Genomic DNA, 19,519 nt, shown 5'->3' on the forward strand with positions numbered 1-19,519 from the left:
TATTGCTCGTCGCTTTCCAACAGGCGAGATTTTCAGAAATAAAAGAATTTGAATTTGAATGGAGATTATGGTCAAACGCCATCCTATTAAGTATAGAATGTAACCCTAAATTACTGAGGATATTCGAAATCTTGAATTAATGGACCGCACAGTTAGCGCGGTAGCTGAGCAGCTGGCTGCCGTGCAACATGTCGCGGGTTCGATTCCCGCACAGAACAATACTTTGTGTGAACGACAAATAGTTGTTCCGGGTCTGGGTTGCATATTGTGTATGTGAACTTGTATGTTTGTAAATGCACCTACGATACAGGAGAAAATTCTAGTGTGGGGCAACATTTTTCAAAAAAATTAAATTATTGACAAACCCGAGTATTCTGTGCGGGATTCAAACTTGTTACGTACTCGGTACTAGTCACTATGAAAAAGTATACGGTAACTCAGTTTCGATTTTATCTACAATCAAGTGACAGGAGATAAAATCAAATGATTCAATAGATCCTGGTGATGAGGTCCACTTTTAACACTCTTAGGAACCCTGATAACAACGTCATCTAACTGCGACTAAACAAAAGGAATTGTGGTGATAATAAAACGAAAAAGATCATTTTCAACGATTTATTTCAATTAAAAATAAAATAGAACAAATACTTACAACTAAATAACTTAAAATACAAAAATACACTATTTACATTATTTTAAATTAGGTGCGATTATAGAATACGTACTTAATTACAAAACGATTGAAGATAAACACTTAGTAATAAGACTGATCTGCTTGAAACCAGACAATTTGAAAATCGTTAGGGCATTGTTCAGTAACAGACGTTTTGAGGCTGATATGATAATGAGCACTGATTTATTTATAATTGTGTAGACAAACTATTAGAGCGGCTGTAAAAGTTTCCAGTTCAGTGGCTCGTGTAGGGCTCGATGAGGGCAAACCTAAGTGATAAAAAAATACTGCATGGTAGGCGCGGTCTGGCTGCCACGCATCGTGTAGCGGTTCGATTCCCGCACGGGGCAACTCTTTAAGTGATCTACAAATTGTTGTTTCGGGTCTGGGTGTCACGATCACCTCGCCTGGTCGGAAAATCGTAGTTTTCTTAAGGAACTTTAGTCTCTGTTCCCTAAAATATAATAAGTCAAGTTTTTTATCATAACTCAAACTTTTCAAGTGCCATAGTATACACTATATACAATCAAGTAACAATCATTTATCAAAACTCCCACCACAACTTTGATAACAATATTCCTAGCACTTCAAAAAATAACACACAAGTTATAAAATAGCTAGCTACTCCCACGCAGTTTCACCCGCTTTGCTCGGCTCCTATTGGCCATAGCGTGTAGTTTTAAAGCCTAAAGTCTTCCTCAAAAAATAGACTATCCAAACCTAAAAGATTTTTCTAAATCGAACCAGCAGTTCAGATATAAGCGCGTTCAAACAGACAAACTCATCATATATTAATAGTATAGAATATCACCATCAGCAAAACGACTTACAAACATCGTTCATTAATTAGAAAACGGGTTTTCTAAAGCATGTTCTCAGTTACAATCATTTTGATTGCTTCCCTTACAAAACGGTTGAAACTTTTATACTTAATCACCACATTTGACAAGGCGGGAGTAAGAACAATCATATATTTTGTTCCCGAAGTATTTATGACAGAAGTTTTTAATATAAACGCGTCTTTATAGAGCTTAGAGGAGAGTTTATGAATCTGTTGACGTTAGAATTTATATTCCGTTGTTAATTTCAAAGTTTTGTTATTATTATTATTAAAGATGTATTTGTATTGTTGTTTTGTGTTAGATCGTCGTATCGTCACGCCTTTTATCCCTGTAGGGGTGCACATTACGGCACGTAATGCCACTGTACAATGTACACCCAATTTTCACTATTATTGTTATAAGTCCCATGTAATAGGGGGTGAGCTTATTGCCATATAGCGGGCACAATACCATATTACGACGACTACTACTCAAAAAAAAATTTCGATAAATCGAAAATAACCTAGGGCAGGGGTGGCCAACTTATATGTACTCGCGATCGAAAAGTTCATCGCGATCAACTTTTTTTCTAAAAGTTCCTCGCGTTCGACCTTTTATACGAAATATTTATGTGTACACATACTTTAGTACCAAAAATTTTGAAGTCTTATCTTAATTTCTGGTCCGCGATCGATCAAAAATGCTCTCGGGATCGACCGGTCGATCGCGATCGACCTGTTGGCCACCCCTGACCTAGGGCCACCCCTTGCCTAGTAGTCGCACTTGCAACCACTCGACCAGCGAGGCAGGCAGTTTGATGTTGGATGTGGATATTAATTACTTTTCATGGATTTTTGACTGCCTTAGAGTAGTTTGGAGATCGACCAGCGCACATGACTATCTTTCATTAAGTTGTGGGCATTGTAATAGAGAATTAGAATTGCTAAACATAATTCTAGACATTGCAAAAATATTTTCTTTTTTATGATTAGTGACATCGAATATATTCTCTCCTGAACTATTACAATAAATCCCGCACTCGAACGTTTCTCCTCACGGCGTTGTTGAAGCCTTCCTGGTAGTGGTAGAACACGCTGCTTGATGATATCACGTCGGCCACTGGATCTGCACAATAAATGGGTACCTATAAATACATGTTATTAAAACAATGTAAAGATACGACGGTGAGAGTTGGATCGTATTGGTTGGTGCAATAAAGAGGGACATTTCAATAAAATAAACTTTGAAACAAGATAGTTAAGTTCAATGTATTATTGCAACTAGAACCGAAACAAATCTTCGTGACAAAAAAGACCAGACCAGAGTGTCCGTCCACCAATCATATTCATTGGTACACATAGCTAAGCACAGGTGGAAACGGACTCAGCTAAGCTATGTGTTTTATACATCGTGTACTCGAGTTGGTCATATTTCTCACATAGCTACTTTCCGACGGCATATCTTTACAGCACGTAGTGTCGGTGGAAACAGTCACATAGTTTCACAGCTTAGCTATTACATCTTAGTAGCATAGCTACGAAAATCACCCTTATACACATTTAGTACATATTTTTCTATACATAAACAGGCAAGCAGAGACAGTTATTAAAACGTATGTCTTATACATACATACATAAACATCTAGTGTATGTGTGTAGCGGGGCGGCGTTCAGACACAATGGTATTTGCCGCTGTTAATTACTGCGGCGAGACGCCTCCCTCGCGCGACCTATTATGTACCTAAATTACAAACACTCGTTTTGTGTTTAGTACCTATTTGCTAATTATATGTATGTGTAATAGAAGATGTGGTGTTTCTAGAAAATTCTTGGGTGATTGTAACCTTGTTTTGTGAAGGTTTTCTTAAGTAATAATCAAGTTGTAGTAGTTATACTTTGAAAGAGGCTTAGGAGTAGAGTTGCTTTTGCAACCAACAGTTTTTCAACAGCACCGTTAGTGTGTGTGGAAGATCCGTGTCTCGGCACGAATGGGCCGGTTCGACCGGAGTGATACCACGGCCTTACAGAAAACCGACGTGAAACAACGCTTGCGTTGTGTTTGGTTTTGAGAGAGGTTACTGGAGGTATATCCAAACCCTGATTTTATAACAACACTTATACCAAAAAAATCTAATCGAAATATCTAATTTCCAGTGTATTCGATTTTTACCAGATCCCTTAGTGACTAGAATACACTGGAAATCAATGCCAAAACATGCATAAAATATTATATTATGCCTATAAGTACCCTACTAAAACTACTTTAAATGCTTTTAATAGTTATCCGTTAATATTAATAGTTACCAAATAATAATAAAACAAAAACAATTGGAATACAGTTAAACAGAACAAAATTATATCGAATTCTAGCAACTGGTTACTGAGAGTTAAGAGTTAATGGCGAACAGACAATATTATAATAACAATATCGTGTAAGTGGGTACGAAATCAAACAGACAAGTCGATTTCACGGCTCGGCGGCACACACCGGCCAATTAGTTTAAACAACGACTCATTATAACTTTGTATTGTACCGACAGTAACAACCTTCTTTGGTATCTATTCTACAAAGGTTACTGGAATGGTGTATTGAGTTTTTGAATGTCTTATTACGCTTCTTATTTATGGGGATTACGTAATTAGATCATCACCTTTATCAGCTGGAATATGTACTCTATTGATAAATCCTCTATTCTATTCTATTGTATTAGTAATTTCGACTATTTTTATTTATTGACAAGATTAAACGAAATAAGAATTATAATTGAAATCTTCCATGCTTTACAGTTTCGCAAAATGATTTTAACTTAACTATTCTAAAACATACTTTAAGTTTTATTCCAAAACATATAATACTTCTTCTACTTATCAGATCCAAGCCAACAAACACCTACTTGGATTAAAATAACACTTAAATTCAGTAGAACCATAAATCGTAGCAAGTCGTAGCCCGTAGCAGATCTCGTAGCACTTGCTACGGATGCGCGTAGTCTCGTAGCGCTTACAATGAATTAAATACGAAGTTAGCTTTAAGTTATTTTCCTTCGTTCTACTTTGAAGAACAATAAAACTATTGAGTTGTTTATTTTCTGCTCTAAATAGGAATGGTATAAGAGTTGAGCTAATGTTAATAAATGGGTCTAAAACATTACTGGTTAAAAACGTATATCTCTATTGTAAATAAGAAAAGTTTTAATTATTTTAATCATGATTTTAAGAAGTAACCATTTAATTTTTTCAATACAAATCACATGTCGAATAACAAAACGATAGTCTATCTTTACAAATTCCAGGTTGACTAGATAAACACGATTTGTCTATTCAAAAACGTCTGGATACCTTTACTAACCATAACTATAAAATAATGATTAAAAAGTTAATACAGTAAAGAATTAAACAGTAAATACGCTTGATTATGTTTAATCTGAAGGCTCAAAGTGAATGTACGACTAAGCCGAACTCCCATTTTAATATTAACACAAATTTGAATAATATAAAATCAAATTCACCAACGGTACTCAGATGTAGAAACAATAATATAGCTTTAGGGAGTTCTCTTGTGAATTTCAGCCCAATCCCATTACAAATCGCGTTGAGATTATTAAACAGTCACCTTAACGAGAATTGTGACGGTGGGGGGAGTGGGAGGGAGTAGGGGTGGGAGTGAGATGATACTCCCCCCCTTTAGGATGAATACACAATGTAAGATGTTCGTCTTTTGATTGCGATTCGTGTTTAAATAGTGATCGTGTTAAGAGAGTACTGTCTCGTAGAGTTACATGCATAGGTTGTGAACGAGGTTTGATTCCTGTGGCAGGATAAGCAGTATTAATACTTTTCGCTCATTTTCTCATGAAGATCAACTGTATTCTTGTCCAGTTTATAGTATAAGGTTCGTCTATTTAGAGAAGAATCGAGAATCGAAGTAAATTTTAAAATGTTAAAATACAAATACATTCTTTATTATGGAATAAGAGGCAAACGAGCAGTTGGGTCACCTGATGGTAAGCAATCAGCGCCGCCCGTGGACACCCGCAACACCATAGGAGTCACAGGTGCATAGCCGGCCTTTTAAAATGGAATACTCTCTTTTCTCAAAACAACAAAAAAACTCCTCAAACCACCAACCTAAACTAAACACCAAAGAAATAAAACAAAAAACCTCATTATACCCAAACCTTTATTCAACTAAAGCAATTCAAACAATCTATTAAAATTTTCCCATCCGTGACGTAATTACGGCGACTAATATCGCAATGTCAGAACTCAGAACAATGGTCTGACGTCAGTTATTACATCTACAGCGGTTCAGGTGTGGTTATGTTCAGATGTCAGACAAACGAATATTAACAACCCTTTGAAACGGCGCGAGGGTAGTAATTGAAAATAATAGAGCTACGTATGATTACGTCGGCATCGTCCTGTTACGACTAACTCGGGAACGCGAGTGCTCCATTTAAGCACGTAATTTGTTACGAGATTGTTTCCCACTTTAATTCTAATTGTTTTTGTGTGAATTTTGTTATTGCGACCCATATTTTTTTTAGGGATGAAAATCATCTCATGACTTCTCTCGCCTTGGTCGAGGCGATAGGGAGTGTTAAGTTCTTACTGACTAAAAACTACCCCGTTCCTACTCATGCTTTTAGAGGCGGAGCCCCGGTAAACTCGCTAGGGAGTCCGCAGTTCCAGATTATTTTATGGATATGGATGGCGACCTAGCCAAACGAGTAGACGAATCACTTGATGGTATGTAATTCATGCCGCCCATGGTCACCTGCCAGACCAGACACCAGAGGAGTTACATATGCTTTGCCGGCCTTTTGGGGTTAGAAGTTTGATAGTTAGAGATTTGGGGAATGTAGATGAATTGGACTGCCTCACACACGCGGTGTAACACCACGCAAGCGTTGTTTTCTGTGAAGCCCTGGAGCAGTCCTCCAGTCGAGCCCTATTTGTGGCAAAGTATGGCTCTCCCACGCTTACAGTAAATTATGATCTTATTATTTTTAAATAAATAAAAAATTACTTACCATTTCTTTGCACTTGCGATAGCGGGACGATACGACCGAAGAAGTCTTTATGTACCTGTAACAAATCAATCAGTTTAATATTTGAGCAGACCGTTTTACATCAGTTGGTAAATGCAGGGAAAAGAGGTTTTATCAAAGTATGCAACGGCATCATGATTTAACCGAAGGTTAGGTAATGGACTAAGAATTAAATCAATTATTAGGTTATCGCTTTACTCACGTAACCGTTTGACGAGGAACTCGACTAGTTTCAAGCCATGCTAAAGGCTCATATTTATGAGCAGCATTCCGCAATACCCGACGCAGCGACAACTAGTCGAGTTCCTCGTCAAACAGTTACGTGACTAAGCCTATAGCATAATAATTAATTTAGTATGTCCCACGTAAGTTATAATAAGAATGAAATCAATACATTATCCGTAAGTATTTTCATTCTATAATGATATCATTACTTCTACGATTGAAATCTGGATTGGGGGGGGAAGCTAGGGTAAGGTTTGGTGGGAATCGCTGTTAGTGAGATCAGCATTGCCTATAAAATGCCAAGATGCCTTCTGCTGTACTCGTGGCGGAGTACCGTAACAAGCAGAGCCCTAGCCAGTCCGCGTCATCCACGTCCTCGCCGTCCTCCCTGGGACCTGCTGCAACCGCGCCGCCGCGCGACCGCCACCTCGAGTTGCAGCTGAGCTAACGGATGCAGGGCGCAAGGCGAGTATTCTGCGCCTTAAAACAGAATCGACTCACTAGGGAGGAACCCCGACACAAAATCGAGCATATCCGCAGGCTCTGAAGCGGCAGCCCCGCTAGCGGATTAAGGCACAGTGGGCTAATCACCTGCTTGCCCGACAATTACAGATTAATGAAACTGAAGCAGAGATAAACCGGACCGATCCCTTACCAACGACTTTTGGCATGAAAAAACGGACACGAATTGCTATTTGGAATGTGCGAACGCTTGTCGATGACAGCAGACTAGCCCAGGCAGAAGCAGTGATGCTTAGATACAATCTGCAGATACTCGGACTGAGTGAAGTTAGAAGAAATGGTTTCGGGGACCTGAGAACATCCGGGGGTTTGACCTTGCTGTATTCAGGTAAAGAGAGTGAGGAAGAGGTGCGTGAACATGGAGTAGGGTTCCTACTTTCAAATGCAGCAAGGAAAAGCCTTTTAGATTGGAAACCGATCTCGGACCGGATCATATACGCTCGATTTAATTCAGACGTCCGCAAAATTTCAATTATCCAGTGCTATGCCCCAACTAATGCAGCAACAGAGGATACCAAAGATGACTTCTACAATGCTCTGAATGCTACCATCAAGAAAATAAAGAAGCAGGACATTGTCGTCGTCATGGGGGACCTAAACGCAAAGGTTGGCAGCGACAACACTAACCGCACGCGGCATATGGGTACTCACGGACTTGGGGAGTGTAATGAGAATGGTGAGCGATTTGTCGAGTTTTGCCAGAACCATGATCTGACCATCGGAGGGACATTATTTATTCATGGCGACCACCACAAATACACGTGGAATTCACCCGATGGCACCACGAAAAACCAAATCGACCACCTAGCCATCAGCTCCAAATGGCGCTCCTCATTGCTAGATGTGCGCAACCGTAGGGGAGCCGATATTGATAGCGATCACCACCTGGTTGTTGCTGAAGTCCGGCTTAAGGTCGCGGTGGCCCGCGTAGCTGGAGGACCTGGCAAAGTTGGGAGAAGGTTTGAGGTGGGCAAATTAAACGATCCAGATACGCGCAAATCATTCCAACTTGAATTGCGCAATCGTTTTGCCACACTCGACACGGCTACTGACTCATTGGACGAGGAGTGGAATCGGATTAAAGTGGCCTATACAGAGACCAGCTCCATCGTTTTAGGGCGTAAGAGCACTCACTCAAAGGAGGACTGGATGTCGCAACGTACATGGGACCTGATAGAAGACAGACGGAGACTTCACCTGAGACGCCTCGAAGCTCATGATGACGCTGTTCGAGCCGAACTTAACGTGCAATACCGTCAAAAACGAAAAGAGATCTATCGCAGTACCCGCAAGGATAGAAGGCAGTGGGCTGACGGTATTGCAGATCGTGCTCAACACGCTGCGAACACAGGTAACTTAAAGGAGCTATATAATGCTACAAAGTCCTTGGCAGGTGGCAGTAAGTCCAGGAGAAAAAAGCCGCTGAAAGATAAAGATGGGCAACTCATTGTGACACCAGAAGGGCAGCTGGCTCGCTGGCATCAGCACTTTGTAGAGGTCTTCCGGTTGCCTACGACATCAACACCTGGCGAACTTCATTTTAATTCCCCACCACCACAGCTGCTCGATATTAATGTAGACCCACCTTCAGCCTTGGAAGTGGCAAAAGCAATCCATTCTCTGAAGACAGGCAAAGCGCCAGGACTCGACCTTATCACTGCGGAGATGCTACAAGCAGACTTACCTTCCGCCGTCGATGTTCTGACGCCTCTAATTGAGAAAATTTGGATTTCAGAGGAGCTACCGGATGACTGGAACAAAGGCCTTGTTATTACAGTACCTAAGAAAGGAGACCTTAGTATGTGTGACAACTGGAGAGGCATCACATTGCTCTCGATTCCTGCTAAGGTTTTCTGCAAGATCATTCTGGACAGGCTGGTAAAGGCAGTAGACCCTCACCTCCGCAGGGAACAGGCTGGCTTCCGATCGAGCCGCTCGTGTACGGACCAGATCAACACTCTTCGTATCATATTGGAACAGGCATCAGAATGGCAGAGAGAGGTTTACCTCACATTTGTTGACTTCGAAAAAGCCTTTGATACGTTGAAGTGGCCAAGCATCTGGTCTCGTCTACTGGAAATTGGAGTGCCACCGAAAATTGTCCGCCTGTTGGAAAGTATCTATAGAAAGTACTCCTGTAGAGTAACTCACAACGGTCTCATCTCGGAAGACATAACGGTGCACTCAGGTGTCCGCCAGGGCTGCCTTCTGTCACCGCTGCTTTTCCTGGTCGTCCTGGACGGAATTATGCTTCGCATCACAGGTGAACGGCGCCGCGGGATAGAATGGGGACTGTCCAACACACTGGAAGACTTGGACTATGCCGATGATCTTTGCCTGCTGAGTCACACCCATGCCGACATGCAAGCTAAGTTGGACGATTTGCGACAGGAGGCAGCAAAAACAGGGCTTAAAATTAACACCCGGAAGACCAAAGAGATAAGATCTGGCGTGAAGAATAAGTCACCGTTGCTGATTGGCACAGAGGCGGTGGAGCGCGTCCACAAATTTACATACCTCGGGAGCGTCGTGTCGGAAACTGGAGGAAGTGAGGAGGACATCGCCTCACGGATCGCCAAAGCTCGAGCTACTTTCGCGCAGTTGAGACCGGTCTGGCAGTCCCGAAAACTGACCCGAAGGATCAAGCTCAAGATCTTTAGGTCCAACGTCAAATCGGTGCTGCTATACGGGTGCGAGACGTGGAAGGTAACAAAGGACATCTCCCGCCAAATCCAGGTCTTCGTTAACCGATGTTTGCGTCGCATTCTCGGTATTTACTGGCCCGAGACCATCTCCAACATTGACCTGTTGGAGAAATGCCACGAAAGCCCCATCGATCGCCAAATAAAACGCCGCAAGTGGGGATGGATTGGCCATACTCTCCGAAGAGACCCCGACCACATTCCAAAGCAAGCCTTAGAGTGGAATCCCCAGGGGAAAAGGAAGCGTGGCCGTCCTCGGCAAACCTGGCGACGTACTGTAGTGGCGGAAGCGGCGGGCATCGGCATGACGTGGAGCGAGGTGAAGCGGGAAGCTCAAGACCGATCGAGATGGAGGACCTCTGTGGACGCCCTCTGCCCCATCTAGGGGTCATAGGACCTTAAGTCAAAGTAAGTCACGATTGAAATCAACAATAAGAAAGCTAACACAACAACACTAGGAGCTCATTACGTCACAATTGCAGTCTAGTCATCATCACAGTGCATTCTCACAAGATTTCACTAGTTAGTGTCAAGAGAAAAACAACTGTTGCCACAAAGACAGGTTAATGACACTTAACGCGCACATGCACGTGTCGCACACACACCTTTGTGCCTCGCTAACAGGCGTCATTATCCAGGGTGTTACACTTCACGAGCAATTAAAAAAATAAAACCGCATTTTGTTGCATATACAGGCTGCTGTTTTATATACTTTCACCAAGTCCCAATTAGCGACGGATTTTTAGTGGTGTTGGTTGTAAAGGATTTGTAACTTTATGTTTAGTTTCGTAGAAGTTATAGTTGAGTGAGTTATTGAATTGTTGTTTGACGATTAAAAAAACTAACAAGCTACGGTAGGTACCAAAAGAAAAACACATTAGAATGTAAATCTACTAGTAGTTGTATTGCTACGAAATCTCGTAGTAGTTGCAGTTGTTGCTTTCTAATAGTAGTCGTCTACAAAATCGTCTGTGATGATGATCTTTACAGACAGTTCGAAGAATAAAAGTCAGTTTAATGTAAATCGTATCTTGAAATTATCGTTCTTTGTAAATATGAAATTCGTAGCGCTACGGACTCTCGTAGCAAGTATTCGTAGCGTTTAGTGTTTTTATTATGCCTGTACCTTACCTAACAATACATTTGAGATTTTTTTTTTTAATTGTGGTGAGTCAGAAGTAAGATCATCGATAAGCAGATATAAGCAGATCCACTCTAAAAGTACTGAATAGATTTGATTTATTCAGCCATGAGTTTTCTTACATTTAGGTGATCCTTGACGTTGAGCAGTAATGATACATTTACCTGCTTAGAGAGTACACTAGTAAAATATATTTTAAAGCAAGTAAATCTGTTACAGTGACTACATTAAATTAAAGTTCACATCATTTTTTCATTTAAAAACGAATTTCCCATTTGTTACATCAATAAATAGTGGTTAAAATAAATAAATAACAAATATATTTAGATCAATAAAGTATGGCGTTACAAAAGGTATCAGCTATCAACGGGCAATAGCAAACCAATTACTAGTTTGTTACGGAGTCATAGTGAAACTATCGACGATACGGCCAGATGCGGCCGTTGGGCCACGACGCGGTGCAAGGTATGAGCGACAGCGTGTGAATATGTCCAGAGTTTGTTTGTCATGTTTCAGACTATAGGAGTTTAGTGTAAGAGAATGGTTAAGATTTTGATTACGAGGTCTCAAATACCATGTCTTAAAATAAAATGGTTTTATGTGGTGTAAGCCGGTAAACGAGCAAGAGGATCAGGTGTCCGTCTGTTATGGTAAGTAATCGCCACCGTCCATGGACACCCGAAATATGAGAGGTGTCAAGTACGTTGCCGGCCTTTTGGGGGTTAGAAATTTAAGGGTTGTTGAGGATTCAGGGATTCAGGGTAACTTCACTCACACATCGAAACACAAAGCAAGCGTTGTTTCACGTCGGTTTTCTGTTAGGCTGTGGTATTGCTCCAGTCGAGGCGGCTCATTCATGCCGAAACATGGCTCTCCCACACTTAAAAACTACTTACTAGCGAAGAACAGTTTTTCTTTCTTTTTCATTACTGAATGTTGATGTCTTAGGATTTTATTGAAGTCCTTTCAGAATTTTCACTATACTATAGCCAGTTGTCTTCTTCCCCTCTATCTCCAATCGTTTAGACCACATCCTAACTTCGTTCTCGTGCAATATTTCCGATTACGCGGTTGCGGAGCGGCGCGGCGGCGGTAAATCGCGCGGCAACGTCGCATAAACACAATTTCGCACTCATAAAAGTTACCGCCGGGTGACACCTTGTAGAGGTGGCGGTACACACATGTGCCGATATTGTCAATTACCGTGCCACGGGGAGGCGGCTCTTTGATTACTTGATATCGTTTTGATGGCTTGCGGATTTTTTGTTATGGGGCTTTTTGAAGGGTTGTTTGAGGAAAATGTTTTGAGATTTTGTGAGCAGTAAGTATCAGTTTTTCAGATTTAGTACTTAGAATAATACTATCTCTTTTATAAGTATCGACTAACTGAATGTACTCTGAGTATTCTCTATCAATTCCTTCCACCACATAACCAACCGCAATAAATAAAAGCTAGTACATACTAACCTCAGAGGAACCCCGACTACAAAACTAATGTCCGCACGAAACAAATTTAAAAATCCATTCTCCTATCAAATATTTATCGCAAACATGCGATATTTCACGTTGTAGATAACATTTTTCCGCTCGGCTGCACCCTGTGGGGCGGTCGGGGGCTGCTGGGGGGTGCGGGGGTGAGCCCAGGGTATCAATGCCCCGCCCCGCCGCAAACAATACAATCAGAGCCAATCTGCCGCGCAAATAGGAAAATAGAGTGCGCGCCAACACAGGGACGCCTCGGGCCTCAGCACAGACGTGCACTGGCCGACGATGTTGACTGGAATGATTCAATTCAATCCGACTAAGGACATGATTGAGGGGTGATTATGACGTTGGGTAATCAAGGTGCTGTTAGCAAGAGGGACAAAAATCTTGATGTCTTCATGTCAGTCAGTTTCTTAAAACTGTTTTTTGCTATAAGAGGACTCGTTTGCGCTTTATTAAAATGAAAACATGATCATTAATAAACTAATAGATCTATAAAGAACTAGCAAACCCAACAAACTCCGTTTCGCCACCAATGATTTTCCCTGTTTTCCTGCATTTCTCTTGAAATTTTTCCTGACATTTCCAACGAATGCAAAATCGTGGAAATCGGTTCGTGTGTTCTGGAGTTATCGCGTCAGGAAGCAAAACCCGTCTTATTTTTATATTTTCGATTTTCACTAATACATTCCTATAGCAGGCTTTCTGGACTGGGAGAAAGGACACCAGATTTAGATTGCAATTTTCACTATTCAGTTTGGAGTCTTGCTATCGTGTCCGGAGCTATAATATACATTTAGCAACTTCCAAATCTCCTAAACAATTCATAGTCTGAATATATCACAGCTCCAGCTCCGACCCTGCACATTTCTTTAAGCATCGTTCTCGTCGTTCCCGCTCGGATCCCGTTCACAATCCGCGCAATTTTCCGCCGGTCATTTCTCATTGTTTCTTGTCCTTTCTCCCCTCCCCGATACTTATTTGTTCTGTATCGTAAATAGAGCGCGGATAACTGGGAGTTTGTGTTTACGACCCACTCCGATATGAGATAGAAAAGAGTTTGGGAGGCTTTATGTCATGATTGCCTGTTACGACTCGATGATATTTCGTTTAGTGTTATGGGATTTTGGTTAGGATTTTTGTGTTGTCTTTAGTATGATTGCTGAGAGTAAGGTACTTGTATCAGTCTTTGAGTAGGCTTAAAATATCTGTTGTTTTTTTATGATATAACCGATACACTAGCAGACAGATCACTTGCTGGTAAGCAATGGCCGCCGCCCATGGCCGCCCATGGCCACCCGAAACACCAGAAGTGTTACATGTGCGTTGCCAGCCATTTGGGGATTAGGAATTTAAGGGTTATTGGAAGAGGATCAGGGATTGGAAAGATTGGGCCTCCGGTAACCTCACTCACACAACGTAAGCGTTGTTTCACGTCGGTTTTCTGTGGGGCCGTGGTATCACTCCGGTCGAGCCGGCCCATGTGTGTCAAAGCATGGCTCTCCCACACTTCTTCTATATTGAATCGCTAACTAACTGGCGACGATTCCATGTAATTCTCCTCTATCTTTGCTATTATATGCGTTAAGTGTCTGCTAAGCCAAATTAAAGCAACTCTTACATACAAAAATATTTTTTTGTATTGTTATAAGAACACTGCTTCGTGTCTCTAGCGAAAACCATTTCAATACCGATTACCAAATAAGACGAATTTCTCATTTATTGAACCCAACTACAATGGCAGTTACGTTACATAACACGTATAATACGGCCACAATATACCAATATAATATATCAAGTTGTCAGATATACATGTGTATACAAATTGGCCATTTATTCCGTAACGCCGGCCGTACATCGTGTGCCCATCTCACGCTAACCTATTCGATATTTATTTAATGGTCCACGTGTACATTGAGCTTGGACTCAGTATGCGGTGTAACTACATACTTAATGGCTACAATTTACGAATTTACGTAACCCACTTTTAAATGGAAGACGTTTATATTGAGCTGTATTCAATCGTGAAGATTAAGTGAAGTTGGATTAGTTTTTAGGGGAATCGTTATCATGCTAAGCCACCACCAAGGTCGCACATTCCGAGTAGTTTTATGTATGGTAAGAAGAAATAGAAATAGGTACTGTATTACGTAATCTATTTTTTATATGGTAAGCAGCCGCCGCCCAAGGACACCCGAAACACCAGAGGCGTTACAAGTGCATTGCCGGCCTTTTTGGAGTTATGAATTTAAGAGTTGTTGGGGAATTGGGTATTGGGAAGATTGGGGTAATTGGATCTCCCGTAATCTCACACAACGCGAGAGTTGTTTCACGTCGGTTTTCTGTGAGACCGTGGTATCACTCCGGTCAAGCCGGCCCATTCGTGTCGAAGCCTGGCCCTCCCACACCAAATCAGTTCTATTAATGGACCAACCACCCAACTCATTTTAAGACTAATAAATTTATTATATCATAACAGAAACAAAAAATGAATAGTGTACAAATCGTTTGTTCTCCATATACGTAACTAAAATCTTACATCATTGTGCCCTTTGTTGTAAGCAAAGCCTTATTGATATCGTTAGAACAGAGGTTTTATTTAGTGGCAGAGAAAGGACAATAAAAGTAACAGTTGACAACACTCGAATAAATACACAAATAGCCTGTAAGCACATAAACTATTCAGAAGCGGTCCGCGTCGTTAGGGGAGAGTAATACCTCACTTTGTCTTACATTGTTGTTCACAAATCTGTATTTTGACTTGCCTTATTGACTCTGTTAGATCATAAATGTATGGAAAACTGATAGAAACGTGATTTTTGTTCATTAAGATTTGAATTACCCTAAATTATGTAAATTTTTAACGAGGTACTCGACTAGTTTCCAGCGGAATGCTGCTCATGAATATGAGCCTCTAGCGTAGCTTGAAAGTAGTTGAGTTCCTCGTCAAACAGTAACTTGAGTAAGTCGATTACGTAATAAGTAATTTACCCTAAATTAACCACGATTTACAAAATTATTTTGGTTGAATTAGGTTAATTTAATACAGCACAATCGATCGAATATTAAATAAATTCCCATGCGGAATTCCTAACATAATTTAACAAGAAAATTCCTTAAGTTTCAAAGCAAAAAATAAAAGTCTTACGCCGCCATTTTAGGGAGTTCGTAAATACATTATGAACGAGGCAAGGCAAGGCGAGCCTCTCACGCAAATTACATTCATCGCAGAACGATTTGTTAAACTTAAAATTGTATTGATACTCCTTAGGGATGTTGATCGATCGCCTATCACTGTCAATAACTTCGATTAACATGTAATTTTCGAGAAAATTCTGTGAAAATTATTCTTTAGAAGTTTTATAGGAAAATATGTTTTAAATTTGCGTGGATAAGGTGGTTTTTTAAGGTTTCTGGTTATAATTTTTACCTTCGCCTTTATAATATGGAATTCTATAGGAACGAAGACTTAAGTTCGTATATACCTACACACATGAACAGCCTATAAATGGCTACTATTGACCAAAGGCCTTTTCAATACGGAGTTTTAAGCATTAATTACCACGCTTGCTCAATGCGGGTAGGCGATTTGGAACTTATATTTAGACATTATAAGCTCTAGTTTCCTCGCAATGCTTTTCTTCATCGGTTCTCAGTGGTGTCTAAATAATCCTGGCCTCTACAACATTTCGATTATAATATACCTACAATAGGAATTGAATTTCACTTATTGTGATCAACACCTTAAATAAGACTTTTAATTACTTCAAAGTTGTTATGCTCCTTACGCTTGTGTCTCACACACTTAACACGCATACCTTAATCTCAAACACCTACTTAAAATAAAGAAACCTTAATCAGTGCAATACAAAAATACAAAGGCGAAAAAAAAGTAACAAAACCGCTTTTGTTATTCTGAAACAGCGATTAACCCTTACACTAGTGAGCCGCGAGCCAAATGACTCGAGCGAGTTGCAAAGCCGGGTTGGCTAGTGGGGGGTTGGAAATTGTCTAGCTAATCAGATAGGCCCCTGCAATATGCCACATGTTTGCACGACACACAAAAGATGATTACCGCACAGCTTTATACACAAATGTGCGTTTTTATAGCTCGAGGTGGTAGAGTAATGGATTGGTGTTTGCGAATAATTATTTGTTTTAAAGTTTGTTGGTAGTGTGGTTTTATGTTACAGATGATTTTGATAAATTAGAGCAATTATTATAATAATTATGTATTAAGTAAATGTTTTTTTTTAATTATGTAGCTATGCTACCACTTGAGTGTCTATCTATGGTAATAGTTTCTGTTTTTAATATGTGATTGAGTTCAGGATGCGTTAGTAGTATGAATATGGGTAATTAAGAAACTCAGTTTTTCGATTAATTCCAAATCGAATTTTATTTTTTCAACTCTTAAATCCTCGACAATATTAATATTAAAACTCATTTTTATGACTAGCTAAAAGCAAAAAAAAAAGTTATCCGCTAGAATCCGCTTTATCAGCCAAAAATTCTTTAATAAAATATTCAAATTACTTTACCGAGAAAGAAACCGAGTAACAATGTTGGCTCGGGCTCAGACACAACGGGATAAAGCCAATAAAACCGTTTATTATCCGCTCACCCCACTCGTGAATACATTTGTGTTCTTAATGCTCGTTTAACGGGTGTCAGTAGCCGTATCCGAACGGGTGCGACTTTGTGGCGCCAAAAAAAAAGAATTCGCCTCTGGCAACACACATGGCATCCACTTTTGAAAATTATACGCGTGTTTAAATTTGGAACCGCATTATTTGAGCCTATTTGCTGCGTTCGGATAATCGGAGTAGGGTTTAGTGACAAGATTAGTTACAATAATAGAGTGGGGCGGGGAAAATGGAGCGTAATCCTTGTAATGCGGAGTGAAATGAAAATTACAGTGTTATTTATGATGTTCATTAATAATTTACGAGGATAATGAATGAGTGTTCCTTCTAATTAATCTAGTGATTATTTTCAAATTCTGCGAGCAATTTTGGTAAAATGTTATTATTTAATGAATATTTTGTAGAAATATAGGTAGGTATGTAGGGTTATTTTTAGCTTGAACAATAATTTGTAAGTATAAGTAAATTTTTAAACTGGCATTGTCACTAACAACATCATTAGAACTTGAAGCAGGATATTTACCATGTTTATTAATTCTATGTGTTTCTGATATTTCGGCACTGTTGCAATTCCAGTTCATCCGTGATCATGGCGCTTACTTTTATAGTTGTAGTAGTATGTAATCTATAAATATGAAGAGCTGAACTTTAGGCTTGATCTTTGAAAAAAGATTAATCGTATACTTGGACAAACCCAAACTATTTACATTTTCATTTCAACATTTTACACCAACATTCAGATCATCGCTATTTGACTAAGATCAAGTAAAATATCAGCCCTCCAATACATAAAATAACATACTTTTTTAGGCAAGTGTTAATGAATCTGTATAATAAAGCTAAGGGCTCATTAGCGGGATGATTGCATCGCGGCAGGACGCCGGCGCCCTCTGTGGGGCGTGTCATATTGTCATTGGAATTTTCAAAACGAACGGCCCACCACCCTAAGGGCAATTAAACACCACTTGTATTGTTCAAATCTACAGGAGTTGGTGTTATGATGTAATTTTATAAACTTAGCACTTGTAGTTGTATTCATTGCGCTACTTATTATTGAAATACTGGAACATTACTATAGGTTTACTCTAACTTCTACAAAAATATTGATACATTTTAAAAACTATATTACTATTAAATACCTGTGCAGCTTTGTCTGTATCAAAAGTTACGTATCAGTACAAATAGAAAGGAAATATTCACAATATCGGAGCAAAATATTACGAATTTACAAACGGCAATAAAAGGAATAGCGCGGCAATCTTTCCGCGCGGTCTAAATAACCGACTACACAGTGCAATACGGCATTGATGCAATTTCCCTGACAAAGGGGTTGCCAGCGTAAAAACTAGCTAACAAGCGGTGGTGCGGTGCGCCCGCGGCGGTCTAATTCACAATTTGCCGCGGCGGCCCGCGCTCCCCGAACGCGTTCTAAATTCAAATTTTCCAACGTGTTGCCAGCCGCAAATGAATTCGTTCGAAAAAGTAAATTGTGTTCAAATGTTATATGCTTTAGGGAAATCTAATTTCGAGACGTAATTATGTTGGTGCAGTGTTAGTTCTAACTTTGTGGATTTCAAATCAGGTTTTAACGAATAAAATTTTAATTACCTTTTTGAATTTATGACCAAATTAAAGTTGTCACGTTTACACTGGCAATATGAGATTGTTTTACGTATCATATTTTCATAAAGTAAGTAAGTACTACCATATTGTGTTATAATATTCAAATTAACTGAAAATCACGGTTTACTTACATAAATAATGGAGAAAACCTTTACTAGTTACTCAAAGAGTCCCTCCGTGACTCGAAACTAGTAGAGCTTTACATTAATTTACGTGAATAAACCGTGATTGTTAGTTAATTTAGTATGTTTCACGATAGTTATACTTTTAGTTCTCAATTGGCAATCATAACTTACCTATTATCAATATCCTAACAAAATTACCTAATTCAAAGCCGTCAAACTCGTGAATACGAACGAAAAAAAAAAACCAATTGCGATCCAAACCGGGGCCTTATCGATATAAATAATTGGGATGAAGCCGTCACATCAGGAGTATTCAGGAGTCATTACGCTATCGCCGCCAGGAGATTACCAGTAATCCTTGCGGATGACGGACGGTTTGCCTGCGGTCGAGCGACGTGGAAAAATCTCACCCCTAACCGAATAACTTCGGATCGAGAAAGGGGCGAGAACGGGTAACATAAACGGAGGAAGCCACTTCTTTTATGTAAAATTTTGGCGATTTTTAT

The 19,519-nt window shown here is 39.9% G+C and overlaps 1 protein-coding gene across 1 annotated transcript in view; it reads right to left on the bottom strand.

Moving 5' to 3' along the window:
• Positions 1-2,071: 2,071 nt before the first annotated feature.
• The window catches only part of LOC118272183 (chromosome transmission fidelity protein 18 homolog), a 36,647-nt gene continuing 19,199 nt past the window's right edge, over positions 2,072-19,519 (bottom strand). Inside the window, 2 exon segments of the mRNA XM_050693868.1 lie at positions 2,072-2,619; positions 6,527-6,581. Of these exon segments, the coding sequence (XP_050549825.1) occupies positions 2,516-2,619; positions 6,527-6,581 (159 nt within the window). The 3' untranslated portion in view covers positions 2,072-2,515.

The sequence above is a fragment of the Spodoptera frugiperda genome, chromosome 5 (assembly GCF_023101765.2).
Source record: "Spodoptera frugiperda isolate SF20-4 chromosome 5, AGI-APGP_CSIRO_Sfru_2.0, whole genome shotgun sequence".
NCBI classification, from domain to species: domain Eukaryota; kingdom Metazoa; phylum Arthropoda; class Insecta; order Lepidoptera; family Noctuidae; genus Spodoptera; species Spodoptera frugiperda.